The sequence below is a fragment of the Lactuca virosa genome, chromosome 8 (assembly GCF_052849685.1).
Source record: "Lactuca virosa cultivar CGN04683 chromosome 8, Lactuca_virosa_CGN04683_v6, whole genome shotgun sequence".
NCBI classification, from domain to species: Eukaryota; Viridiplantae; Streptophyta; class Magnoliopsida; order Asterales; family Asteraceae; genus Lactuca; species Lactuca virosa.
The window spans coordinates 95,401,869-95,429,866 of record NC_136433.1 but is presented as its reverse complement, the minus strand read 5'-3'; the positions used below and the strand labels follow the sequence as shown (position 1 = coordinate 95,429,866).

Sequence of the window (27,998 nt, the reverse complement as noted above, 5' to 3'; positions counted from 1 at the left end):
CATAAAGCCAAATCTGGCTCGGTAAGAAAATGGAAACTGACTGACTGAGAAAGAGAGAAGTGTTTCCAATTGTGCCCCTGCGATACGTTCCTCTTTTGTCCCCAATTCTTCTCCTTGCCTCCAATTGATTGTAGACGATTTGTGCATCTGCCTCCCACCAATCGACGCCTTCTCTCTTTCTCATCAGGTACGCCTTATGCATCTTCTCATCAGGTACACTGATCCAAGATTTGATAATGTTTGGGTTCTTCTCATCTGATTTTAAAGTTCCGATTTTTCTCATGAAAGTTCTGATTCTTCTCATCAAAGATTCGATTTTTCTCATCAAAGCTCTGATTCTTCTCATCAATGTTCCGATTTTGCTGTTATTTTTATGTTTGCTGTTCTCAATTGGATTTTTGATGTTATGTTCCGATTTTTTGTTCTCCTGTTCATGTTTTTTGTCCTCTCCCTGTCGACTTTTCAGGTACTACAATTGTTTTTTTTTCAAAATCAGTTTTTTTTTTCAAAATCTGATTATCTTCTTTTCAATTTACTTGTTATAAAATCTGATTTGAGTTTTGCTACAAGATTGTTTGTTGTTAGTTTGATCTTATGCTAAAAATCAGATTATGCTTTCATATGTTGGTGTTTGTTTAATCAGATTATGCTTTGGTAATCAGTTAAGAAATCAACAATCATGATTGTTTTCTTTTATTGATATGTGTTACGAAATCAAATGTATATTTGCTGAAAATCAGCTTTATTTGCTGAAATTAGATGTTAACATGTGCTGGAAATCAATTTTCTTTGTTGAAAATGATATACTTGCTGAAACATGAAAAATCTTGTTCAATTTGTTGAAATTGATTGTTATTGTTGCTCCAAATCACATTTTTAACTGAAAATAGATCTATATAGAGTAAAAAGGGTAAAATGGTCTTTTTTTATTTATGGTTTTTGAATGATTTTTGTTACTTGTGTGTGTTGAAGGTGACTGGAGAGCCATTGATTCAACGGAAAGATGACACATCAGCTGTTCTAAAGTCGAGAACAATTATATGTCATACTACAAATATAGGATTTTAAATAGATTGAACTTAAATCATTTTATAATGTCATGTTTCTAACTTGCAACTAAATGAAGTTAAAATTCCAAAAAGATAATTGTCTTTGTTAAGGATTGTAAGTGAGACTTTTTTTTTGAAATCCCATGTTCTTGTTCTTGCATGTTCTTGTTCTTGATATTGGTTTAGATGAATTATGCAACTAGTATTTGGTTTGAAATCCCATGTTCTTGATTCTTCAATTTCATCCATGACTTGCTTAAATTGATTGATGAACGTGAATATGGTCAATGAATGGATTGTTTGAATTGTTGAAAAACAATGAATTTATTTATAACTTTATAAAAACAATGATTTCTTTTATAATTTTTATTTGGATTTTTAAATGATTTTTGTGTAATTTATATTTTTTATGATATTTTTTATGTTTTTTATTACTCTTCAGCAACTTCATTCATCATTATATAGAGCAGCAGGGTCAAAATGGTAATTTTTCATCAGTCAGCACATTGTATAATCAAACATCATTTCTTACTCAGTCATGATTTCTTATCCAGACAGACATTTCTCAGTCAGCACTTTCTCAATCAGCAATTGTCTCGGGACCTTATATTTAAGATGTGATACTTTCAAAATTAAATGTTTACAAAACAAGCAAAACACAGAACCCTCCAAAGGTAGCATTAACAACTTTTTGATTTGAAACGTAAGACTTATATCGTGAGACAAATAGTACCTTAAAATGAACATATCTTTAATAAAAGTTTATCTCAAAAAAATGAATTTAAAAACATGTTAAAAGCTCATATACTTAAGCAAAAAACCTCATATCTTTTATTTTTTTGCTATTAATTTATTCATTACGTATTAAGTAAAAAACACAAATATACTACTCAACCATTAATAGAACTAATTAAGAAATATAAAGAAATTTAGCCATCAAAACTTGAAGCAAACTACAATTCTCAATTTTCTAAATTAAATGATCTAATAGAAAAGCCTGACACATCTCAAAATGAACTGCCAAAAATCAATACTTGAAAATAACAGACAAAAAAAAAGTTGCAACAAGAGAACCAAATGGATGACACAAGAAGAGTAAATAAATGTGATCAGTTTTGAACCTCATTTCTTCTTCTTGGCAGCATCCCCAGCCTTGGTCTGCAAAATTTGAATATACATTTATAAGAAAGTTCAGCTAACTTATAACAAACAGATGACATGATTCCAAATAGATGACACAAGAAAAGTAAATAAATATGTGTTGTGTTACTTTTAATGGTAAAAATGTAATTAGGTTGCTTATCATGGTTAGAGAAATGTAAGTGGATTGCTGTTATGTATAAAAAATAATATATATTTCAGATATTAAAAAAATAAGTAAAGTACATTGGTATTTCCTATATTTTTCCATTTTAAAAAGTTATATGTTTAAAACAAGAAAAAGTTCAAGTTTAGGACTGACCTTTTTTACACCTCGAATCTTCTTTGCTCTGTTCTTCCTTTCCTTCAACTGTTTCCTTGATTTCTCAACCTTGGTATCAAGTCCATTCTGCATTATTTTATAAAGTTTTAGGAAACAAAAACACCAAAAATAAATATATCAAAATTTGGGGTAAAAAGGAAGGGATAACACAAATGGACAATGTTTAGGTCTTTATTTTGGTAAGTAGATACAGAGATAATATAAAAAGAGTTTAGAGAGTTACCCTGACAAGCCTATATTTTGGCTCATACTTCTTGGCATTCTCAACAGAATCATAAATTAAACCAAAACCAGTTGATTTACCACCACCAAAATGAGTCCTGAACTTGAAAACAAAAATGGAATTTGGATCTTTCACTTCATACATCCTAGCCAACTTCTCCTTCAATTCAGCCTTCAACACAAAAAAAGGCAAGAAGCCAATTTAGTGGATTTAGAAACAAATCTTGGCATATCTCACAAAGATTACTTGAACTTAAACAAAAACACATAAAAGATTGATGGAAAGAATCGCATATGATGGGGTTTACAGAAAGTTCAAACCTTGGAGACATTGGGCCTGCCTGGATGTAGAACATCAATGACCTAAATCAACACAACAATTATAAGCATAAAAAACATTAACAAAATTATAGATCAAAGTATGCTGCAGATGAGCCAAACTCACAAATTGTTTCCTGGATAGAAGCCTGTTTGTCATGAACTTCCTTGTTCTAATTGTCACTGCCTTGGTGTCTGCCATGTTTCACTGCAGATCAATCTTAATAAGATGATATTGAATCTCCAAACTATTAAGAAATTTGCAGATATTGGTATAAACATTTAACCAGTGTAGACTCATTGTGCATGTCAACAACCAGAAATTTCTGTAAGGACATAAGCAAAACTAAAAACAAACTTCCAACACAAGAACATACAGTCAAAAAGCTTCATATGGCAGAGAACTTTAATTGAATAGCACCAAAATAACCTAAGGCTAAAATCCACATTTCACAAAGGCATCGTGGTCTGTTTAGAAATGTGACACTAATAAACCAGAAAAAAATGATACGAAGTTAATTTAACAACCATACAGCTACCGCCTACCAACTACAGTCTAAGACAAATGATATAAACAATACTACAATACTAAGATACAAAAAAGACCTTCATCTGAGACAGAACTTCAATTGAACTTAATTAACACCAAAAGAAACCCTAAAATCTAAAATCGATGGTTCACATGGCCTTTGGACTCTAACGAAATGTAATATAATGCAACTACAAAGACTAATATGCAATTAAATGACATCTAAACAGCTACAAAGAGAGCGATGTTATGATGTGATTCATACTACATTACTTTACGCGAAAACTAATAGGTTAACAGATATACAGCTACAAAGAACTGTGTTCTTCCCAGCCTGCTAACCAATTTACTAGCTGGTGAATGAGAATTCCCTCGTATTGATTACACCAATAAAATTTAAACCCTTTTCGCGAAAACAATTGATTATTCGACAAAAATAAAGCAATACATGGAGATTTAGGAATGCATGTTCTGCAATAAGTTTCCTATGAATAAGAAATCAAGGCGGGACAAACCTCAGATCAGCTACTCCGATCGACGACGGCTGTTGCTCTTTGTTCCGCTGGCGCTGAGTAGTCGACAAAGAGAGATTGCAAACCCTACGATTAAATTGCAATGCATTTGTAGTCCGAGAAAACATATGCCTCGTTCTATTGTGTGGGCTGGGCCGATATTTGGACAAAACATTACCCTCCCAGCCCATTTACATTCATGTGAAGTTATGAACTTCTAATCTTTTGTCACCACAATATTTTCCACTACACAATCAATTTTTAATACACAAAATATTTGTCTCATTTGCATGCATAAAATTCCTCATAATTATCGAGATCAATTTAATTGAAAACTTGCCCACATAATATGTATCTCACTCTACCCGTGAAGTTGTGTTACTAGCATAACCTTGTTATTTACCAATACGTGTGACATAATAATTTGATGACACTATATTCAAATTTTGATGAGTAGATATCAAGTTGACAAGAAAGATAAACGCTACTGTAACCAATTATCATTCATGGCCTAAAATGCATGTCGCTTCTACTTTTGTTGTTCTATTTGTCTTACTTACACTTTAATCAAACTATTCATATTATTAAATTCTATTACTTCTTGGCGGACTTTGAAAAGTCAAATGTTTAATGTTTTGTGAACATCTCATTACAGCATTTGACTTTTAAAAAAACAACTTAATAATAGAAATGTCATCAAGAAAAACTACCTCATACTAAAACGTTATGATCATATGACTTCAGTTATTATGATCTACCCAACCGGACCAACTGATAAGAAAGAAGGTGTAGCAGCGAATGATGTAGTTTAGTTTTATTTTTACATCTATGAAAAAACATTGGATTGTTTACAACAAAACCGAAGTATGGAGTATATCATTGTACATTTTTTTCTTATGAAAATATTCTACTTTAAAAAAGTTATAGCATTATACTTTCATTGATTTGTATATACTAACATCTTAATTTTGAAAATAAAGAAGAGTTAAATAAAAGATATAACAACGTATTTTTATTAGTTTTTCTATAGGGAGAATTTGTATTTTGTCATTCTTAAACATCAAAGTATCATATTTGTCCAATCTAATTTTTAAATAGATTTCTTATATGTTACTTAATGTTTTTTAGAATGCCTTATTGAGTTTACATTTAAGTACATTTAAACGTCTGACTAACATGTCATGTTTCAAATCTATGTTACGTGATTGAATTAGCAAATTGAAGATATGTATGAAAATAAAATTAGAAATTGATTGAATTTTTTATATTCGATTCAGACGAGTAGGATGATATAATACACCTACAAGTAAAATATATTTATTCCATGTCTCAACTACTACACAATATACCAACACTATTTCCGATCATGGTGTTTTCTCACCAAGAAACCGGGATAAGTTTTTTTTTCCCTATTCTTGGTCAAAACAAATAGGCATTGATTAAAAAATCTTTATAATTTTATACTAAGATTGCCATTGCTATTCCAACCCTCTTGAACTTGAGTTACAATGATGGTTCTGAAAATGGACCTGCACATTTCAAAGGTAAATTTACTATATTTCTAGACAAAGTTGATATTTCTTTTATCATTGAGTAAATTACACGAATGGTCCCTATGGTTTGGGGTAATTTGCACGTTTGGTCCCTAACTTATTTTTTTAACTCGGAAGGTCCCTACAGTTTGTTTTTGTTGCGCGCTTGGTCCCTGTCTTATCTAAAAAGACTATTTTGCCTTTGATTTTTTAATTTATTTAAATAATGTGGGGGTAGGTAAGGTAAGGTAATGTGAGGCGGAAGTGAGGTTGGGGGTGTGTTTATTTATATAAATTAAAAAATCAAGGGCAAAACAGTCTTTTTAGGTAAGACAATGACCAAGCACGCAACAAAAATAAACAGCAGGGGCCTTCCGAGTTAAAAAAATAAGTTAGGGACCAAACGTGTAAATTACCCCAAACCACAGGGACCATTCGTGTAATTTACTCTTTATCATTTAACTTGGTGGGGTTTGATTATTTTTTTGGTTTTAAAGCATAAAAACACAAACACTATAAAGAAGCGAAAATCTTCTAGAGTTATACAATGGTGGTTCTGGACCTCCACGGCATCAACGCCTCGTCAATAATGTGAGTTTTATATAAATTATGTTAATTTGGGTTAATAATGATTTTTTCTACTTTAGGTGTTGTACATTGAATTTTTTATTTAATTATAGCATTTTACTTTTAGTAAGTTTCTTATTAATACACTATACTTTGAAAATTCTAGCCATTTATAGTGTTGTATTGTCAGTCTTTATATTAAAACGTTGTAGTTTGAAAAATATATGACCAAAAATTAACATGTATAAAGGTAAAGTTTTATGTTTGGTAATCAAATTAGCCAAACATTAACCTATAAGGGATCATGTTTAATGCTATAAAATAAAGTATAATTTTTCATTTGTTTCTTCATCGACCAACCCGACCAACTGTCGAGTATTACACTAGTTGACTTAGTTGGGGACTCGAATCGGTTATAAACTAGGATACATATCGAATTACATTTCAATTAAATTACTTTTCATTATTAGGTCTTAGTTTCACTTAAAGCATATCTAGACATCTCAAAAAAATAAGACACATTTGAGCAATTATTTCAAATGTGGAAATCAAAAAGCTATATAAAATAGGATGATCTAAAATACAAACAATTATATCCAAACTTAGATCATATACTAACATCATAATTACACATCTTTTACAACCGTTTACCGGTACACAACACAATCAAATATGTCATAGAGACGTACGATGTTATCCTTAACACAAACAAAAAAAGGCACTAACTAGACACATCGTTTACAACAATTTGAAAAATATTGTATTCAATATATATGCACTTTTATTTCATATAACAAAACTAGCTTCAGGTCCAACCAACATCGACCACAACATTTGCACATCTTCACATGAGCAACACTTTACATCTTCATACAACACGTACAATCCATTACCTACAAATAAACAAAAACACAATCCAAACATCACCATGAAATATCAAACCAAAAACAATACCACACTCTTTGTCTTCAAAACTGATTAAAATACTTACGTTTGTGACGACGGATGTGTGTTGACTGAATTCGGTTCCATAGGATCTTGAAAGGGGAGAAGAGAGATTGAAGCCACCCCATTACTCAATCTTGAAGGATCATCCATGGTGATTTATTGTGAAAATACTAAGTAAGAAGGGTTCTTCTGGTATAATGTCAATATCAAAATGCTAAAGCACCTATATTACACCTTGTGGCTATTGACCAAATAATATTAGTAGTTGGTATGCCACTTAGTGATATTACAAGAAAAAACAATTGGTTGCTTCACCTATACAAACTACACATGGCAAAAACAAATTCGAGTTATTATGGCTTGTCATATTCCGATTTGTATGTTGATTTAAAAAATCAGAACATGAAAAAAACACGAATAGGTTTATGGGTTTTAATTATTTTACAACGTGATTTATGAGTTCGGTTGAATTTGGTACAACTTAAAACCAGTTTTGACGTTGAACCAAAACTATTTTATGTTTTTATTTTACATTATTTGACTTTTTGGATTTGGTTTCATACTTAATTCTACTTGTGAACCGGTTTAAATCATTGTTATTTTTTGTTATGGTCAAATTTTGCTTAATATTTTGTACTAGACACTAATTTGACGAGAAAAAAGTGATTTTAATTTTCAGAATTTATATTTTCTTGAGTAAAGATTTTTAAACTGTATTCCAACATTGCGCTATTTTATATGACGTTTTTAAACAAATTTATCAGTTTTTACCATTTTATATAAACTTAACTGAAAAATAGTAATGATCTATATTTATACAAGTGAAATGTTATTTACACTACACAGTAAAATAACAAACATTAAGCAACTGTTAACTTTTTAGTCACAAAATATCTTTATGTTTACGGTTTGTAAATTGTAATGGTATAATTTGTTTTTTCTTTTAAATTGGAGGCGACACATCCTTGGTCCATATTGTTGCTTCTTTCACACATAATTGATAATGCAAGGACGTGTGGTCGATGACCTTCTTATCAATCAATTCCGCCATATAAGGACTTAGAAAACCAACACAATATTAAAAAGATTATTTGGATTTAATAATACCAATTTGAACCCAACAATTGTGTTATTTAGATATTAAGTTAAGTTGGGAGCTCATAAAGTGTCAAATTCAATGACATGGTCCATCAAATGATCACTTTAATCACGCAAACCATGGTTTGTAATTGTATGATGAAAAAACAGTAGTACCCATAACCACTAACAATACCCCATTTCTAGATGTTCCCTCTTTTCATGATCAAAATGATAGCTTTTTAGCATGACTCCTTTCTTATCCAAAACATCTTCATAAACACCATTTATTACGCTAAATTGTCAATCATAAAAAGACACCCAAAGCATGAAAACCCCCACTCATTCCGGTGGTGCCACTGTGTGTTTCTGTGTGAGAGAGATACTGAGTGGATAAAAGAAGCTTGCATAATTCCTATTTTCTTCTCAACCAGAACCCAGTGTTTTCAACAATGACATCATTCTTGAATTTCTCTCTCAAAGTTCAAGTCTTGAATTTTGGGTGATTTAGAAAGTTACCCACACATTGTGAAGCCATTTTCTTCACCAATGACATCATTCTTGAATCTTTTCTCTGAAAATTCAAGAAATCTTGAATCTTTAAAACTTCAAGAAATCTTGAATTTTGGGTGATTTGAGAGGTTACCCATAAATTCTTCTTTGAATTGGAGGTAAGGGTGGGTTTTGTAGTTTCTTCTAATTAAAGATTATAACCACCAAAATTTATGATACTTTAGTGAAATATTTGGTTTTGAGGTTACCAATGAGGGACTTTCCTTCTTGTTTTGGTGAAAATGGCATTCAAGTGGCCGGATCTTCTTCTTCATCAGGTGATATCACCACAACTACTTCCACTAACAGAATTGCCCAAAATCTCGTGACTTGTGTTTACCAGTGTCGAATGCGTAATTTCTCTTACTTCATCATAACTCTCACTTGGACTAAAACCTTAATGGGTCAAAGTCTTTCTGTTGAAATCAACGATTCAAACAACCAATGTCTATGCAAACTCGACATTAAGCCATGGTTGTTCTCTAAAAGAAGAGGGTACAGGAATCTAGAAGTGGGTTCAAAGTTGATTGCTATTTACTGGGATTTATCATACGCAAAATTCGATTCTTCACCTGAGCCAATCGAAGGTTTCTATTTTGCTATTTCCATGAACCAAGAACTAATACTGGTTTTAGGAGATATGGAAAAGGAAGTGCACAAAAAGATAGATGCAACAAGTTTGGTTCCAAATGCTGTTTTTGTTTCAAAAAGAGCACATATTTTTGGGAAGAAGGCGTATTCAACTAGAGCACAATTTTGTGGAAAAGGTCAGATTCATGATATAACAATTGAATGTGATACAATGTGTATGAATGATTCGTATTTGTTGATACGAATAGATGGTAACCCTGTAATGCAAGTGAAGTGCTTAAAATGGAAATTTAGAGGAAATTATACTATTTTAGTTGATGGGTTGCCAGTGGAAGTTTATTGGGATGTTCATAGTTGGCTATTTGAGAAATTTATGGGCAATGCGGTCTTTTTGTTTCAGACTTGTCTTTCTGCTGAGAAATTGTGGGGGAGTGAGGATCCTTCTTGGTCAACTATGAGTAAGGATCGACATTCACAAACTTTGGGCTTTTCTTTGGTGTTGTGTGCATGGAAGAATGAGTAGAAGTGTGTTTTGGGATACTGTTTTTATTTATTTTGACTCTAATACAACTGTGTGTTATTTTTATATGCTTTATTGAGGAATTATACGAGTCTATGCCTCTATGGTTTGTTAAACTTATGAACTAAAATGTTGTTTTCAATTGTATTGTATAGATCTTATTACATTATCTTTGATGGGTTATGTTAAGTTATGTTTTTCTTTTTTTGTTTTTGAAGATGATGTGATACTTGGAGGAACCTGTGATGTTATGAGTTCCTCCTGTAATGTTATGAGTTATGAGTGTGTCAAAGTGCAACTTCAGGGCCTAAAAGATGAATTAAGAGCACTAATTTGGGAATTGAAACTCATCCGAGTGGATAACATTTCAAAACATTCAATATACTAATGAAAGAGATACTCGATTTGGTAGAAACCCGATCTTAAGCACAGTTCGGTGACAAGAACCCTAATAGGCAAAGCTTCAAACAAAGATAATTTTGAAAGGTAGAATTCGTGTTAGAAGCAAATAGTAATTGTTTTAACGAACCAGATCAACGTATGAGAAGGGGCTTTTCATTAGGTGAAGGCGACTGCCGGAATCTTATCATCTTTAAGTACGTTCCAGTTGTACTATCCAAATATTACAGCAACTGTCGTAGCTACCTGAAGATTCATATCCATTTGCTCGTTTTTGTCATTACCGATTCTCCATATTCTTCATCCGTCAGTTTTGGGATGGTGGCTCTAGGGTTTCAATTAGTGGGTGTTTAGGACTTCTTATTTGAAGTGCTTATTATGGTTTGATGTTAATTGTACCATGGTCCTTAGTGGTGGTTGAAGATAGGACAAGAGATGATGAAGAAAGAGAGAATATGTAAAGAGGGATAATAATGGAGTTTAAAGATTGTTTATTTCAATGGATATTTATCTGGTTTATAAAATAATTGAAAATTTTATATCATTTACTAGGTTATAACCAGTGGAAACCACGGTCGGTATATTTAAAATTTTTATATAGATAAAAATAAATGTAAAAAAAACCAAAATATTGTCGATTGTAAGTAATTATGAATTAATTTGTTAAGCAAAATAAACATAATAATATTATTAGGATATGATTTTGTATTTTCAAAATTTGAATTGAATTTGATTTGTTATAAAAAAAATGAAATAATAAAAGTCATAGAAAAATAACATGTGTTAAAGAAACATTCTAAAACACGTATCATTTTTAAGTTTCATTTATTAGAAGAGGTAAATTAAAATTACAAATATGCATTTTATCTTATGCATGATATTTTAATTATTTCCAACTAATTCATATCTTCATTCCAACTTATCAAACAAGAGTTAACACGTTATTTAATGGAATATGGTCGCTCCCAATTTTAGCTCCCAATTTTATCCCCCTGAGATGTATATATATAGGTACAAATATTACAGTTTTGATACCTCAACTATTATAAACATGACGATATATAATTCCTAGTCTAATATACCCCTCAGTCTAGGAGGATGTCGAATGCTTAGACTGGATCTGAAGTCGTTAAATAAAACACGTGGTAATCCTTTTGTGAAAATATGAGCAAACTGGTAACGTGATGGGATATGCAAAACCCTTATGTGGCCGCGTTAGACTTTCTCTCTAACAAAATGAATGTCGATTTCGATATGTTTAGTGCGTTGATGTTGAATGAGATTTCCCGACATGTATATGGCACTAACATTATCAGGGGCGGACGCAGGAATTAGTAGTAGGGGTTGCACAATTTTTTTTTTTCCGGTCAAACATAATATAAAACATTAAAAATAAAATCCGATCAAACATAATATAAAACATCTAATACAATTTTTTTTTCTGGTTAAACATAATATAACAACGATCTATTAGAATTTAAATTCGTCATCTTCGTGCAGACATCTTTTGAAACCGCTCCATTACTTTTTCATTCTCAACTTTCGCAAGTGCTTCGGTCTCGACATTACAAAGCAATGCGTCGTTCAAAAATTCATCGCCAATTTTGTTACGCAAGTCGGTCTTCAAGAGCTTCATCTTTGAAAAACATCGTTCTACACTTGTGGTTCCTACGGGTAATATCAAAGCCAACTTTAAAAGCTTATAAACCAAAGGATAAGACCGATGCTTCCCCGTACTAACCATCAAACGAGAAAGGTCGGAAATTCCTTTCAAACTAGTGAAGCGCTCATCTTTGATGCAAGAGTGACAAAATATCTCAAGTTGTCCTTCAAGGTCTATCATATCTGAATCATCAAAGTCATACTTGTATAACTTACCCAACTTCAATAACTTTGATTTGTCAAATTGTGCAAATGAATCACAAGGGCTCAAAGCACCCATGTATTCTAGTAATTGGGTGCTTGTTTCACTAAATCGATCCCGATATTCTGTAAGTTGCATATCTACCACCGTGTTGAAGATTTCTACCTCAAAATGAAACCTATTAGTCTTTGTAGTCCTACGTTTTCTCGCACCAATATACAACTCTTCCATATCTAAAGTATCAATTTCGTGTGTTTGACAAAAAGATGATACTTTTGGCAAAATGCTAGCAAACCCTATGTTTCTAAAAGATTGCAATGCCTCCATTGTCCCTCTAACCATCGAAGCCGCTTCTAAAATGTCTAGATCTTTTCTTTGAAGTTGCTTTGACAATGTACCCGTGAGGTGTAAAATGTCATACATCATATGTAAGTAAAACACAAACTCATATGATTTAAAATATGCTAAGATTCCAGATGTTTGTTGACGGTTTGCCAATGACCCTCCATCCTCTTTCACAAAATCTAAAACTACAAGAACATCCGCAAACAATTTTATCAAACTTGTGAGTGTGTTGAAATGTGAACCCCATCTTGTTTCTCCCGCTCGAACAAGTGTTGTCTCTTGATTTAACCCTCTTCCGGTTTCAAGTTCACCACTACACAAACCTTTTTGCACCCTTTCTCTTGCTTGCTCTCATAGTAAGTCTTTTCTTTTACACGAGGCACAAACAACATTAACCACCAACGAAATTTGCTCAAAAAGTCACTAACACCATCATGCTTCTTTGCTACAGCCACAACCACTAATTGAAGTTGGTGTGCAAAGCAATGTACATAAAAAGCCGTGTCATTCTCTTGTAATATCAAAGCTTTCAAACCACTGAATTCCCCCCGCATATTGCTAGCCCCATCGTAACCTTGTCCTCTTATTTATTAAAATTTAAAACAATTAATATATATATATATATATATATATATATATATAATTAAATTTAAATAACAAAAAAGTAAAGAATAAACTACCTGACTAAACTCAACTTATTACTTGTAAGTACTTCATTTATGGCGTTTTTGAGTGTCAATATAAAATGTATCCTTCACGTGCACTAGTCCTATGAATCTTTCTTTCACAAAGCCAAGACTATCGACATAACGCAAAACAATAGCCATTTGTTCCTTTTTTGAAACATCACTAGATTCATCAACTAGTAAAGCAAAAACATCTTGACCAATCTCTTCACGAATACTCAAAAGTACTTCTTGTGCAAAACATTGCACAGGTTCTTTTTGAATTTTAGGGGAAATAAGTTGATTGTGTTTAGGAGCATTTTCTAAAGTATTGTTGAAAATATCTTCACTAGTCTCTCGAATGGCTTTTAACACTTCAATGTAAAGCCCTCTATTTTCCGAGTTAACCGACTCGTCATGACCACGAAACGGTAAACCGGTTTTCAATAAAAGTCTAACAACAATAATAGAAACACGTAATCGAGCTTTATATTTATGGTCCTCTGCTTCGGTTTGCCTCCTCAAGACTACATTAATAGCTTGTTTTTCCCTCATTAAAAACTCACACTTTTCTTTTGCTTTGTTGTGAAAACTATCAACACCACCCACATGAGTCCGAAATGCATCTTTTTTATTCCAAGTATCAAAACCTTGGGAAACAAATGTATCTCTCCCTCCTTTTTGTCCCATGAGGTCCCCACACAAATAACAATATAAACAATATGCACTATTCTTTTTCACACTATATTCCAACCAATCAAAGTCATCAAACCATGAAGGAACGAATCTTCTAAATCTATCACCTATTTTTTTAGGAAACTTATGTGCCCTTACTTGACACGGTCCTTGAAGCAAATATGCTCTTCTTACATCATCTCTTATATTTGGTTTGTAACTTGTAATCAATGACCTATCCGCCGGGTCCTTTGGAAGATCTTTCAAGTCAAGATTATCATTAGGTTGGTTAGAGCATGGTGTTTGTGGAGTTGCATTAGAAACCGAAGGGATTGATTGATTGGTGATTAGTGTTTGTGGAGTTGCATTAGGATTAGAAACGGAAGGGATTGATTGATTGGTGATTGGTATTTGGGAACATTCTTCACCACTTTCATTAGGATTAGGTCTTTGTCTTTTGGTAAAAAAAAAGCCACTTAGTTTAACCTATAAAAACATAACAATTACATCTAATCAAACAATGAATTCAATAAAAACATAACAATTAGTCAATTACACCTAATCAAACAATGACTTCAATAAAACAAGTTGCTTTCACATAATCAAACAATAAATTCAATAAAAACATAACAATTACACCTAATCAAACAATGACTTCAATAAAACAAGTTGCTTTCACCTAATTAAACAATAAATTCAATAAAACATATCAATTTCACCTAATTAAACAATCAATTCAATAAAAAAAACATAGTTATTGCACCTAAGCAAACAATATAACTTCAATAAAACAAATCAATTTCACCCAAGTCAATCAATAACTTCTAAAAAACATATCAATTTCAAATATCTTAATGAATTGGTAGTAGAACTTACTTGTTTCATTGTAGTGTAGAAATTGAAAAAAGACAGAAAAGGCCAAAGGGTCGATTAGTCGATACTTGCTTCAATGCTTCAAGTCTTCAAGAGAATTGTTGAAATCGATCAAGGAGACAAGGATTGTGATCGATCCAACAATCAAAACGATCAAGTCATGAACGATTGTGAGGTCACGAGTCTGCCAAGGCACGATCGAAGGTCGATTGGTCGAAGGTTTTTTGGACGTAATCACGCAAATCAGGAAGTCGAGTAGTCGAATTTTGAATTCTGTAATCGTGATTTTTTTTTCTACCGATAAAACTCAAGTTAACACTCAATTAATTAAGATTGTGCTATTTTTTTTACAAGCAATTAGCCCAATTGCTAATTTATCCAATTAAGTTTTATTTTGGGCTTTGGGCAATTGGACTATTAGACAATAATTGATTAAAACATTGGGCATTTGGGCTCGTTATTATTTTTTTTCGTTTGGTAATTCCCGATACAGTGACAATATTTTTTTTATGTAGTTGGCTAGTTGCACAAAATTTTTTTAGTAGTTGCACGATTTTTTTACGTAGTGGCACAATTGGTAAAATTTAAAAAAAAACGAAATTTTTTCTACTACGTGTGCGGAAGCTAGGTGTTGCCGGTGCCACACCGGGCACCTAGCTAGGACCGCCCCTGAACATTATCACAATATACCAGAGAAGTACGCTTCGGAGGACAACCCAACTCTAGAAGAAGATTTTAAATCCAACAAATTTCCGCAACAACATTGGCAACACCTCTGTATTTGGCCTCGACACTAGATTGAGAGACTGTAGGCTGTCTTTTGAAAGACCATGAGAGTAAGTTATCACCTAGGAAGACACAATAGCCAGATGTGGAACGATGAGTGTCTGGGCAACCCGCCCAATCAGCATCTGTATACGAGATAAGGGTTGATGGTGAACCGTGATGCATGTATAAACCCATATCAATAGTGCCTTTAATGTACCTGATGATGCATTTAAGAGCATTCATGTGAGTCATGCACGGTGCGTGCATATGCATGCAAACTTGTTGAACAACATATGAAATGTCAGGACGGGTAAATGTCAAGTATTGTAGGGCACCGGCTAAACTCCAGTACATATTAAGATCATCTATTAATTCTCCGGTAGAAGAACCGAGTTTACTCTCAGTATCAACATGTGTATGAACTGGGTTGAAATCTTTCATCTTGGCACGCAAAATAATGTCAGAAGCATACGTCTGGTGGGAGAGTAACATGCCGTTATGATCTCGAGTGACAGAGATTCCCAAGAAGTAATGTAACGTGTAACGCCCTGTTCTAAATTACTCAATTATAGAATTTCAGAGGCCAAGGCTAGGGGCGTTCTAGTCTTTTAAGAGTCCTAGAGGTATTATTCGAGAAGGTTTTGGGATGGGGAGTGTTGTTAGACGCGTAGAGCTTCTCGCCACCTTTCCGTGGATATAAAGTTCATCGGAAACGGATCTAGAATGAAGGAGTTATGACACTTTGAAGATATTGACATTTATGGCCCTTAATGGAAAAGTTGACAAGGCAGTCCCTAGCATACACAAAGTACACGCGTGTTTAGCTGGGTACGCCCAGCGTAAGGCTGGTGTACGCCCAGCGTAGCGGGGTAAAAGATCGCGGGTGTTTAAGGCGTACGCCTAACGTACGAGAATTACGCCCAGCGTACGCTAACACCCTCTAAACCCTATTTTTGGGAGTGCCACTATATAAAGAACATAATGGCTTCAACCCTAGCCCCCATATCAGCCTCCCCAACCTCAGAAGAAATCCTAGAACGTCCCAACCTTCATTTTGTGAGATCTTGACATTGAAAAGCTTATTTTGGTGGTTTAAAGCTTGGAAGAGAAAAGAAGAAGATTGGCAAGGAGGAACCTTGGAAGCTAGAGCTTATAGATCTGGGATAAGTGCTTCATTTTGGACCTCTACAAGGTAAAAAGTTTTGAGCTTGATGATTATTCTCTTAGATCTCTCTTAGTACAAGTTTATGGACTTTTTGGTCCCAAGAATGGGTCTTTGAGACTTAAGCATGTTTCTAAGACCAGGGTTGCCTCCCTTAGAGTCATATGTGTCCCATAAGCAGTAAAGTTCCAACCTTTAGGACTTATATGAGTTCATGCATGGGTTAAGACCTTCATCCATGGAAATAGATTATGGTTTTTGGAGTTGGGGCTTATGTGAGTCAAGGAAGCCATAAAGTAAGCAACTTTATGGTTTAAGACGTGAAATAAGACTTGGATCTGAGTTGGTAGCTTCTGAATCGAGGTATTCAGCTCTTAATAGAGAAAGGACTTAACAGAGCATTACACCGAGCATACGTGCAGGTACACCCAGCGTACACGTCATCGAGCCTGTACGCCCAACGTACATTGAATTACGCCCCGCGTAACGCTGCCAGTGTGGGCCTTGAGTATTTGGGCCTTGGTGTGGGTTGTGCTTTGGGTCTTTGGGCCTTAGTGGGCCATCAGGAGTCAGGGAATATGGGCCAAGTATGGGTGTTGGGCTTAGGGTAAGGCCCAATAAAGAGATTGGGCCCAATGTAGCAAATTGGGTCATTAATGGGCCATTAGTGGGCTTGGGAAGCCTACCTAGGGTTTAGGCCTTTATATATTATGCTTGGGCCTTAGTTATGGACTATATTAGGGTAGGGGTAAAATAGTAATCTTACCCTGAGAAAAGACTATGATATTGAGCTAAGTAATACTATGATCTTGGTAGCTCGGGGAGCCGAAGAAGCAGCAGTCGGGGAATTTCCAGTCAGCAGTAGAGGGTTATCAGCAAGTTCAGCAGTGCAGGTGAGTTTCCCTTTATGTGGATGGGTCTACGGCCACAATGCCGACCCATGTAGTTATGAGTAGGAAGACCTGGGGGTTAGCCCTAGGCACCGTATGCTAGTATGATATTCAGGACCAAGGTCCGATAGCGGGCGGGTGCCCAAGGAATGGTTTGCATGATAGAGTATACTTGTTGTCTGTGTGATACATGTATGTGCCTGGTAGGGGGTGAGTGTGGGCGAGGTCCCGTATCTCACCTATAACAGAGTGTGGACGGTGTTCCATATCTCATTAGCAGCAGAGCAGGGGCGAGGCCCAAGTTAGGGAAGGAGTGAGTGTGGGCTGGGCCCGTATCTCAATATCAGTAAGAGTATGGATGGGGTTCCATGACTCATCAGTAGCAGGACAGAGGTGGGGCCCAAGATAGGCGAGGCCTTTAGGACAGGATACAATAGTGTATGTTAGTTATGTGTTATGCGTTATCTTACATGTTTGTATATGTTTAGTGGGCGAGGCCCAGAGACAGGCGAGGCCTTAGAGAAACATATATGTATACCGAGCGGGGCTCGATGCCAGGCGGGGCCTGATGCCGGGCGGGGCCCGATGCCGGGCTAGTACCGATGCAGCAGGGGCGAGGCCCAGTATGTGATTATGTGTATGATATGTGGTAGGTTGGGGAACTCACTAAGCTTCGTTCTTACGGTTTTCAGTTTTGGTTTCAGGTATTTCCGGTAGCGGAGGGAAGAGCTCGGGGTGATCGCATGGCACACACCATTGATTAGCCAGCCTGGGATGTTTTACTCTGATGAAATGAACAAGTGTTTTGAAAAGATACTCTGATTTGTTATATAACTCTTTTAGTATGTTTGAAATGATTTAATACTATGGTTTAGTTATGACTTAAAAATGAAATTTTCGGACCGTATTTTTGGGATGTTACAAGTTGGTATCAGAGCCTTGGTTTGAGGGATTCGGACATACTTTCGGGTGTTTCTGAACTCAAACTAAGGAAGTGGTATAGAGTTTTCAAACGAAAAGAGTTTTAGAAAAGCAAAAAGAATTTTAGAAAGAAAAGAACTTTGAAAAGAGAAAAAGGGTGTGGTGCATGCAATCAGCCGAGCTCAAGTAAGTACCCCAAAATACCCATACAAGTTATGTTATGATATGCTTATTAGAACTGCATGCTAGATTAGGAATAAGGATCTAGGAGGATGCCTTATGTGTCTGTTATATGTGTATGAGCCTTATGAATTGCATGCTAGTACAGATTCCTGATTAGAGGATAGAACAACTTGATTGTATTATGTGGTTATCTTTCCCAATGCCTGAATGCTGCTTGCTTTGTGCTATTAGGAGTTTTAGTTATCTCTCATTAACTAGTAAACAAATATGTTAAGTTACATATCGCAAGGACTAAATAATTTAAGAAGGTTAGGTCTAACCCTATTTCGCAGCTCTTGTCTGAGTCCAACCGTGGTAAGGTAGGACCTCTCATTCGAAGAATTATCTAGTCTAAGCAATATGTAATGGTATTCGCGAGTTAGTTAAGGGGAGATAACAGGGACTTCTTATACAGCTGATGGCAGATAGTGAGTTGGAGGTTACCCTAGGGTAAGCCTAGGATGAGAGTAGTGCTGGGAGCAGTGTTAATAGCAGTGAAATGGACTTGGTGTAGTCGAGGCAATTCTTGAGGAAAGTACGGATAGATGTGGAAGGTAGTAGGGGCCCATACTACTGAAAGCAGAGGATCTGCACTCGATTCGAGAAAGGCCGAGATGAGACCGGGAAACTTGTAGTGTGTGTGTATGATCCCTCAGCAGTGATGAGTATTCTGATAGCTATTGTGATATGTTTTCAGCATGGTGACATTGCGTGAGAGACCAGTGGGCGGATCAGGCGCCGGAGGGGGATCACGCTTGGGTTCAGGGACCGAGCAGCTCGAGGAGCGTATGAGAGAGTTTGTATCAGCGGAGATTACGCGCGGCATACTAGACCAGACTCCTGTGATCTTTGGCACGGTCAAGGAGGGTATACTAGAGATTTTGGATGAGAGGCTGGGAGCCTTCCGGACAGAGATGATAGCGATGATGGGAGCGCGTACTTTGACTTTCCGCGAGGTCAGAGCTTGTGGAGCTCCAGGCTACCATGGGGCTAGGGACCCCATTGCTAGCAGCAGGTGGTTGGCCGATGTTGCCAATGCATTCCGTACGAGCCGGTGTCCCGAGGGGGACAATGTTAGACTCGCCTCCTGTCTTCTGAAGGACAGAGCGAGGGATTGGCGGGAGGAGGTTAGCCATGCCTTGGGGGATGATGCCGCGTTGGACGCGATGACATGGAGTGATTTCTCGGCCAGGTTCAGGGCTGAGTTTTCACCGATTATTGAGGTGCAACAGTTGGCACGGGAGTTTTAGGATTTGACACAGACTACAGAGACTGTGGCAGAGATCACCGCCAAGTTCAGAGAGAGGGCTCTTCTTGTTCCGCAGTTTGTCGCGGATGAGGAGATGAAAAAGGCCCGATATCACGAGATGTTGAGGGCTGACATCAGGGAGTTTGTGAGCAGGTCCGGCTGTGAGAAGCTGGAAGACATGATTTCTCGGGCTAGAGAGAGGGATATCGATTTGGAGCAGATCCGGAAGAGGAAGCCGGATGAGGTTCAGGTAGCCATAGGATCGGGCAAAAGGCCCAAGAGGTCGGATTCGAGATCGAGGGATTATCAGAACCGCAGCTGATGCGGGAAGTGTGGCCGGACGCACGAGGGTGCGTGTAGGAGTGGTAGTGGTGGAGATTCTGGTTACTTCAAGTGCGGCCGGACTGGTCATTTTAGCAGAGATTGTACTGCGACCACCACTCAGGGATCATACCTGATATGTTTTCACTGCAGTCAGCGGGGCCACAAGAGGGCCCAGTGTCCGAGTTTGCTTTCAGCAGGACGGGTGATAGCACCTGCCCCTGCGACGTTGAGGATTACAGACGGCCGACAGGGCCGAGCAGAGGCGCCTGCGGTAAGAGGCAGGGCTTTCCATATGACTACCATGGAGACGCGAGCAGCACCGGACGTTGCAGGTGCGTATCTTTTATTTCCTCGTTAACTTTTACTCATGATTATATTGTACAGTTCTGCATCGTTATTGGTATTAGTATTTCAGAATTGTGTGGCCTGCTTGTGAGTAAGATATATGCCATCTGCATACCGAGGACTTTAGAATGATAGTTAGAGGATGTTCCTTTCTAGAGCAGGTTACTTAGGATGCAGTAACTGTAGCATGCCTGTGTGGGACTCGATGATGTCCCGCTAGTTTCAGGAAGGTGTTGTTGAGTGATAGATCGATTAGATCCCTGGCCGTGGTAAGCTTGGGTTTGCAGCAGATTGGTTGTTGGATGATCGGAAGGATTGGGAATTCTATTCAAGTACTGATCCGCGAGGTATTAGTAGAATCAAAGTGGGGGAGAACCCTCCGAGTATTCAAGGGCAGGAGCACGCAGATCCAAAATGAGTACGTGACCTCTGAAAAAGAAAGGAAGTAGCACGGCGACTGATGGATCAAGGAGCACAGGGTTGGGAGTTTGAGAAACTTCCCAACATGGAGTTCATGTCTTTGAGCTGGTTGGTAACTAGTCTGGGAAAATCAGGTTGGAGGAATCGCATGTAGGACTCGAGTGAGTCGGAATGTAGATTGCGAGAACGTTCGACATGGGATGCTTTCGGATTAGTAGTCAGTGACAGAGAAAACATGGGGAGCATGGTAGGACTGCGGGATAGCCGCAACATTCCCCAGCAGCGAGTTAGTGAGGGAAGTGATGTAAGACTGCGGGTAAGCCGTAGCATTCATTAGCAGCATAGTTAGTGGAGTGTGGGCGGAGGCTCGTATCTCCTAGTAATCAAGGTAGAGATCAGGAAAGGGTAGTTTGTTGAGAATAATATGGAGTTAGCCTGCGTAGCCCTAGAGAGGTGAGACCTTGGGAGAGGCCGCTCCAGGATACAGTTGGGTGAGACCCGTGGGCGAGGCCCATATGTGAGTAGCAGTATAGGTGAGACGTGAGAGCAGGGTTGCTCAGTAATATGGTTTTGGGTGAGACCCGTGGGTGAGGCCCGTGAGATTATAGTAGCACAGGTGGGACCTGGAAGGGACCTTAGGGTCAAGTTAGGGGATCGAGGATCCCAGGACTTGTAGCGCCAGGGTGGCAGAGTAGATGGAGCAGTATTAGATAGCCGAAGTTTCTTCGGAAGTCGCTGGGAGCGACCAGGAGATTGTGTTGGGAGTAGCGACCGGTGGGAGTCCGGTAATCCATATATTGATAGATTAGTGGGGACCACGGTGGTCTCGGTTCATCCGGAAGGCGGATAAGGGACAACAGAATTTTCAGTTAGTGGCAGTGATGATAAGAGGACTATGGTATAAGACAGCTAATTGACCGAGGGTGCTACACCTCTCACAGCAGGGTTGGATAATCTCAGAGGGAAGGGTTTGAACCTGTTGCGCAGCTCTCGTCTGAGTCTTAACCGTTGTAGAGATGACTATTTTACTCAAAGGACTATCTGATCCATTCGCTGGGATGGGTGCTCAGCACTAAATTGTAGTAGTAAGAAGTATTCAGTGTGTACCGGCAGTAATGGCCAGCACTGGGAGTGACTGGAGTAATGGATACCGTGAAGGGTATTCCCTTCACAGTGTTAGAAGACATGATTAGTTAAGGTATGCTGCCTCGGGAAGTGTGACATCCCCAAATTTCTCGGCCAGAAAAGACCGGTTTAATTTATGCTTTTGAAATAATTTCAGAGTAATCATTTGATTAAAAGTGTTGCGGAATTTATTCCCAGAAAAACATAATAAATATGTTATCAAATCATTTCCGAAGAAATGTATTTTATTCACTTAAACCATTGGGATGTCATTGTCAATACAAAAACATAAGCATAAACAAAACTTACATTCATTTACACTAGTGATCTACTTCTCTTTTAATCTCTCAGTGTAAAGCAACTTCGTATCGATACCTGTGATACAAATAAAATGAGTGGGTCAGGCTTGGGAGCCTGGTGAGCATATAGGGTTTTCAACCCACAATAAATAATAAACTTATTGAGTTCTCAATCAACAATAAATTTATTAATTTCATCAACCAAAATAACCCTAATTACCCATTCCCATTATCCTCACTTTACGTCCCTAAAACAACTATCACAAGGGACCTAGCCTAAGGATTTTCACAAGGGGTGACACCATTGCTTCGGGGGTTCCTCAGCAAGTTATGTCAAATAAAACAAACATCGGGGTGACAACATTGCTTTCCCTCAGCAAGTTATGTCAAACAATACATCCGAACATAAAACAACCAACAAGGTGACAACATTGCTTTCCTTCAGCAATTTATGTCAAATAGGCACGAAGTCACATCGTCACCATGTGCTAGTCCATAGCTCTTATTCATCGACGGTATTTCCCACGGGAGTTTCCCCTAATACATGTCAATGGGTTTTCCATACAGCTGATGAACATACTAAGGGGTTTCCCCAGCCATACATGCATTAAAGGCAATCATGAGGGGAATAGAGTACAACGAATGAACACTCTAGTCCATTAACACCTACAGGTTGCGGGCCTGCTAAAGTTTCCCACTGGACTGTCTAGAACATTCCATGGTTGTCATCCCTACTCTGCTGAATGATGGGGGTCAACGTTTAGGTAAGGGCTTTTCTCATATTGCACCACTCACGCCAACGTTTGGGTAAAAGCTTTTCCCATATTTCACCACTCACTCTCAACTCATGATCTATATCACTGATCATCTCATCTATCCAACTCACCTTTCATCACACACCCACTATTTAACTCATGATCTATATCACTAACTCATGAAGCTCGTCCGATCACTTCATAAAAGAACAAACACTCCAAAGCTCTTCCAAATAAAAGTATAGGGAAAATATTGATAAAGTACTCCCGTACGCTCCCGTACCCCGACACGTAATAGTGTCAAAAGGAAGAACTAATGGATGAACACATAGTTCAAAAATACCTAATGAACATATAGTTCAAGAACACTTTATGAACATATAGTTTAAACATACGTACCGATTACAAGTCTACTAACGTTCCACTGGACTATCTAAAATAGTCTGTGGCCGTTGTCTATACTCTGCTAGATGACTAGATCATCTTAAACATCGATACCTCTCATCACTCATCATCTAACTCATCTACCCATGTTTTACCCAACATATTTGTAGATAAAAATATATATACAGTTTAAAACTTGTATAAAACATCTATTCAACAGTCACCTTAATTAAACAATCAATATAATTACACATAGCACGTATTTTAAAGAAAATACTTCATATATATATGTAAGGTGAAAGTAACTACACACTCACATGTTTTAACGATAACCGGGCAGCACTTCGTTGCCTAAAACGATCGTTTCTAATAAAACCGGGAGTTTTATTGAGAAACCGGGCTCTGCGAGGGTCGGGCTTCGAAACCGAAAAGATAAATTTTCCTGGCTTCTCGGGCACTTTGTGGCATATTCCGGGGGTTATAATTGATATCGGGGCTTCGGGGGACGTTAAAATGAAAGAAATATGGAAAGAGGGGCTAAAAGTGGCAATTTTCCGAAATATACCCGGGAGGTCTCGCACCCTCCTATTTATAGGGTCGAGCCTCCTGATCCAACGGTTGAGAAGAAGCCACGCGTCGCAGATCCGAGGGCTCGTAGGGAGGGCTCGCACATGGGATGCGCGTGCGAAGTGGCTGCTGGCAGCTCCTTAGTGGACCGCAGTCTAGTCCGAAGTAGGGATGGTTCGTGGCACCTGCGAGGGTTCGGACGCACGAGGGAAGAGGCACGCGTCGCACTTCTACTGGACCGAACCTCGGACTCGAGAAGAAAATGACACGCCTCGCCAGGTGACTTCGGTGACTCAGCCAATTTCCGGACACGCGTCGGATGCGAAGCGAGGACACGTGGCCGAAGTCCACGTGTGCGAAATTCCTCGGTTTTGGGGATTTTTCTCGTTTTTCGCGCCAAAACTTCTAAAACCCATAACTTTCGCATACGAGCTCCGTTTTTGACGTTCTTTATATGCACACGTAGGTAAAGTTACGCTCTACAACTTTCGTTTAGACTTCGTCGGCTAGTTTTGACTTTAATTTTTATATTATTATTTTTAACAGACCGGGACAGGAAATCCGTTAAAAATTCATAACTTCTTCATCCGACGTCCGTTTTCGTCAGACTTTTTACTGTTGTGCTACTAATGACGAGACCTTCGATTCTCGTTTAGGTCGTGTCGGCTAAAAATATCTCGATCTAAAATTCGAGTTTTTTAGCTGTCTAGTGCTAAGCTGAAACTTCGAAAAATCATAACTTCCTTATACGAAGTCAGATTTGGGCGTTCTTTTTATCGAATTTCTCGGTTTAATGAATACTACGAGTTTCATTTAGATCACTATGGCTAAAAAGTAGTTTATCAAAAAATCACTTTTTACGACATTCGATACCATGCCGGTTTGTCACGATACTTCGACAGATCATAACTTCTTCGTTATAACTCGGATTTCGGCATTCTTTATATATCCGTAATCCTTGTCACGCCCACTACAAGTTTCTTAATAGATGTCGGCTTTATCTAATATTTAATTTTGACGCTCATTTTTATTCTTAATTAATTAAGCATAAAACACATAATTCACATAAAATTCACATAATTCCTTTTCATTTCTTCTAAATGAGTTACAAAGGTTAACCTAGACCATTATGTCAATATTAATGTCTAGCCTAGAAACACGGGCGTTACAGGAAGGTCAGAAAACGCACATGGAAAAGGGGGTGAACCCCTAGGATTTCCAGTATAAGTACTCGGGGAGTACCAGAGGATTGTCAGACGAGTAAGTTGCGTTCTCAGAATCGACGGGATTAGAGTGCACCCGAGGGTATTATCTGCAAGGACTAGCTTTAGTTGGAATGATCGGACAGGATGGCAGTAAGCAAATTGCAGGATAGTTGGCAGTAGCGGACTTCGAGGACGAAGTCTAGTTTAAGTGGGGGAGAGTTATAACGCCCTGTTCTAAATTACTCAATTATAGAATTTCAGAGGCCAAGGCTAGGGGCGTTCTAGTCTTTTAAGAGTCATAGAGGTATTATTTGAGAAGGTTTTGGGCCGGGGAGTGTTGTTAGACGCGTAGAGCTTCTCGCCACCTTTCTGTGGATATAAAGTTCATCGGAAACGGATCTAGAATGAAGGAGTTATGACACTTTGAAGATATTGACATTTATGGCCCTTAACGGAAAAGTTGACAAGGCAGTCCCTAGCATGCACAAAGTACACACGTGTTTAGCTGGGTACGCCCAACGTAAGGCTGGTGTACGCCCAGCGTAGCGGGGAAAAAGATCGCAGGTTTTTAAGGCGTACGCCCAGCGTACGCTAACAGCCTCTAAACCCTATTTTTGGGAGTGCCACTATATAAAGAACATAATGGCTTCAACCCTAGCCCCCATATCAGCCTCCCCAACCCCAGAAGAAATCCTGGAACGTCCCAACCTTCATTTTGTGAGATCTTGACATTGAAAAGCTTATTTTGGTGGTTTAAAGCTTGGAAGAGAAAAGAAGAAGATTGACAAGGAGGAACCTTGGAAACTAGAGCTTATAGATCTGGGATAAGTGCTTCATTTTGGACCTCTAAAAGGTAAAAAGTTTTGAGCTTGATGATTATTCTCTTAGATCTCTCTTGGTACAAGTTTATGGACTTTTTGGTCCCAAGAATGGGTCTTTGAGACTTAAGCATGTTTCTAAGACCAGGGTTGCCTCCCTTAGAGTCATATGTGTCCCATAAGCAGTAAAGTTCCAACCTTTAGGACTTATATGAGTTCATGCATGGGTTAAGACCTTCATCCATGGAAATAGATTATGGTTTTTGGAGTTGGGGCTTATGTGAGTCAAGGAAGCCATAAAGTAAGCAACTTTATGGTTTAAGACGTGAAATAAGTCTTGGATCTGAGTTGGTAGCTTCTGAATCGAGGTATTCAGCTCTTAATAGAGAAAGGACTTAACAGAGCATTACGCCGAGCGTACGTGCAGGTACGCCCAGCGTACACGTCATCGAGCCTGTACGCCTAGCGTACATTGAATTACACCCCGCGTAACGCTGCTAGTTTGGGCCTTGAGTATTTGGGCCTCGATATGGGCTATGCTTTGGGTCTTTGGGCCTTAGTGGGCCATCAGGAGTCAGGAATATGGGCCAAGTATGGGTGTTGGGCATAGGGTAAGGCCCAATAAAGAGATTGGGCCCAATGTAGCAAATTGGGCCATTAGTGGGCTTGGGAAGCCTACCTAGGGTTTGGGCCTTTATATATTATGCTTGGGCCTTAGTTATAGACTATATTGGGGTAGGGGTAAAATAGTAATCTTACCCTGAGAAAAGACTCTGATATTGAGCTAAGTAATATTATGATCTTGGTAGCTCGGGGAGCCGAAGAAGCAGCAGTCGGGGAATTTACAGTCAGCAGTAGAGGGTTATCAGCAAGTTCAGCAGTGTAGGTGAGTTTCCCTTTGTGTGGATGGGTCTACGGCCATAATGCCGACCCATGTAGTTATGAGTAGGAAGACCCGGGGGTTAGCCCTAGGCACCGTATGCTAGTATGATATTCAGGACCAAGGTCCGATAGCGGGCGGGTGCCCAAGGAATGGTTTGCATGATAGAGTATACTTGTTGTTTGTGTGATACATGTATGTGCCTGGTAGGGGGTGAGTGTGGGCGAGGTCCCGTATCTCACCTATAACAGAGTGTGGACGGTGTTCCATATCTCATTAGCAGCAAAGCATGAGCGAGGCCCAAGTTAGGAAAGGAGTGAGTGTGGGCTGGGCCCGTATCTCAATATCAGTAGGAGTGTGGATGGGGTTCCATGACTCATCAGTAGCAGGACAGGGGCGGGGCCCAAGATAGGCGAGGCCTTTAGGACAGGATACAGTAGTGTATGTTAGTTATGTGTTATGCGTTATCTTACATGTTTGTATATGTTTAGCGGGCGAGGCCCGGAGACAGGCGAGGCCTAAGAGAAACAGATTTGTATACCGAGCGGGGCTTAATGCCAGGCGGGGCCTGATGCCGGGCGGGGCCCGATGCCGGAGCAAGTCCGATGTCGGGCTAGTACCGATGCAGCAGGGGCGAGGCCCAGTATGTGATTATGTGTATGGTATGTGGTAGGTTGGGGAACTCACTAAGCTTCGTGCTTACGGTTTTCAGTTTTTGTTTCAGGTACTTCCGGTAGCGGAGGGAAGAGCTCGGGGTGATCGCATGGCACACACCATTGATTAGCCAGCCTGGGATGTTTTACTCTGATGAAATGAACAAGTGTTTTGAAAAGATACTCTGATTTGTTATATAACTCTTTTAGTATGTGTGAAATGATTTAATACTATGGTTTAGTTATGACTTAAAAATGAAATTTTTGGACCGTATTTTTGGGATGTTACA

The 27,998-nt window shown here is 38.0% G+C and overlaps 3 protein-coding genes and 1 long non-coding RNA gene across 5 annotated transcripts; 1 reads left to right on the top strand and 3 right to left on the bottom strand.

Annotated features, from left to right (window-relative positions):
• Positions 1 to 1,959: 1,959 nt before the first annotated feature.
• On the bottom strand, positions 1,960 to 4,214 carry LOC145134739 (small ribosomal subunit protein eS24z-like). Its single transcript, XM_079069574.1, has 6 exons — positions 4,117 to 4,214; positions 3,200 to 3,280; positions 3,076 to 3,117; positions 2,756 to 2,926; positions 2,512 to 2,598; positions 1,960 to 2,207 (listed from the first exon to the last, which is right to left on the bottom strand). The coding sequence occupies exons 2-6, from the start codon at positions 3,272 to 3,274 to the stop codon at positions 2,172 to 2,174; spliced, it is 411 nt and encodes a 136-aa protein (XP_078925700.1). The 5' UTR covers positions 3,275 to 3,280; positions 4,117 to 4,214; the 3' UTR covers positions 1,960 to 2,171.
• Positions 4,215 to 6,802: 2,588 nt separating this feature from the next.
• On the bottom strand, positions 6,803 to 10,757 carry LOC145129683 (uncharacterized). Of its 2 annotated transcripts, none has more exons than XR_013717597.1 (3): positions 10,430 to 10,757; positions 7,204 to 7,484; positions 6,803 to 7,105 (listed from the first exon to the last, which is right to left on the bottom strand). It is a non-coding gene; the product is annotated as an uncharacterized LOC145129683 (long non-coding RNA). The 2 variants fall into 2 exon arrangements; XR_013717598.1 differs by having other exon boundaries at positions 7,204 to 7,401; positions 10,430 to 10,754.
• Positions 8,441 to 10,104, top strand: LOC145129682 (uncharacterized). The gene has a single exon (XM_079064459.1). The coding sequence runs from the start codon at positions 9,001 to 9,003 to the stop codon at positions 9,901 to 9,903; it is 903 nt and encodes a 300-aa protein (XP_078920585.1). The 5' UTR covers positions 8,441 to 9,000; the 3' UTR covers positions 9,904 to 10,104.
• A 1,028-nt stretch (positions 10,758 to 11,785) lies between the features above and the next one.
• LOC145130654 (uncharacterized) lies at positions 11,786 to 13,062 on the bottom strand. Its single transcript, XM_079065425.1, has 2 exons — positions 12,798 to 13,062; positions 11,786 to 12,693 (listed from the first exon to the last, which is right to left on the bottom strand). The coding sequence occupies exons 1-2, from the start codon at positions 13,060 to 13,062 to the stop codon at positions 11,786 to 11,788; spliced, it is 1,173 nt and encodes a 390-aa protein (XP_078921551.1).
• Positions 13,063 to 27,998: the final 14,936 nt, after the last annotated feature.

Bases quoted from the DNA above. Each gene is read 5' to 3' on its own strand.
- LOC145134739 (XM_079069574.1), bottom strand. From the start codon at position 3,274: ATGGCAGACACCAAGGCAGTGACAATTAGAACAAGGAAGTTCATGACA. The intron at 3,118-3,199 runs GTGAGTTTGGCT...GTGTTGATTTAG, and splicing joins TTCTATCCAGGAAACAATTT to GTCATTGATGTTCTACATCC. The intron at 2,927-3,075 runs GTTTGAACTTTC...TTTGTGTTGAAG, and splicing joins GCAGGCCCAATGTCTCCAAG to GCTGAATTGAAGGAGAAGTT.
- LOC145129682 (XM_079064459.1), top strand. From the start codon at position 9,001: ATGAGGGACTTTCCTTCTTGTTTTGGTGAAAATGGCATTCAAGTGGCC.
- LOC145130654 (XM_079065425.1), bottom strand. From the start codon at position 13,062: ATGCGGGGGGAATTCAGTGGTTTGAAAGCTTTGATATTACAAGAGAAT. The intron at 12,694-12,797 runs GTTAAATCAAGA...ATGTTCTTGTAG, and splicing joins GAACTTGAAACCGGAAGAGG to TTTTAGATTTTGTGAAAGAG.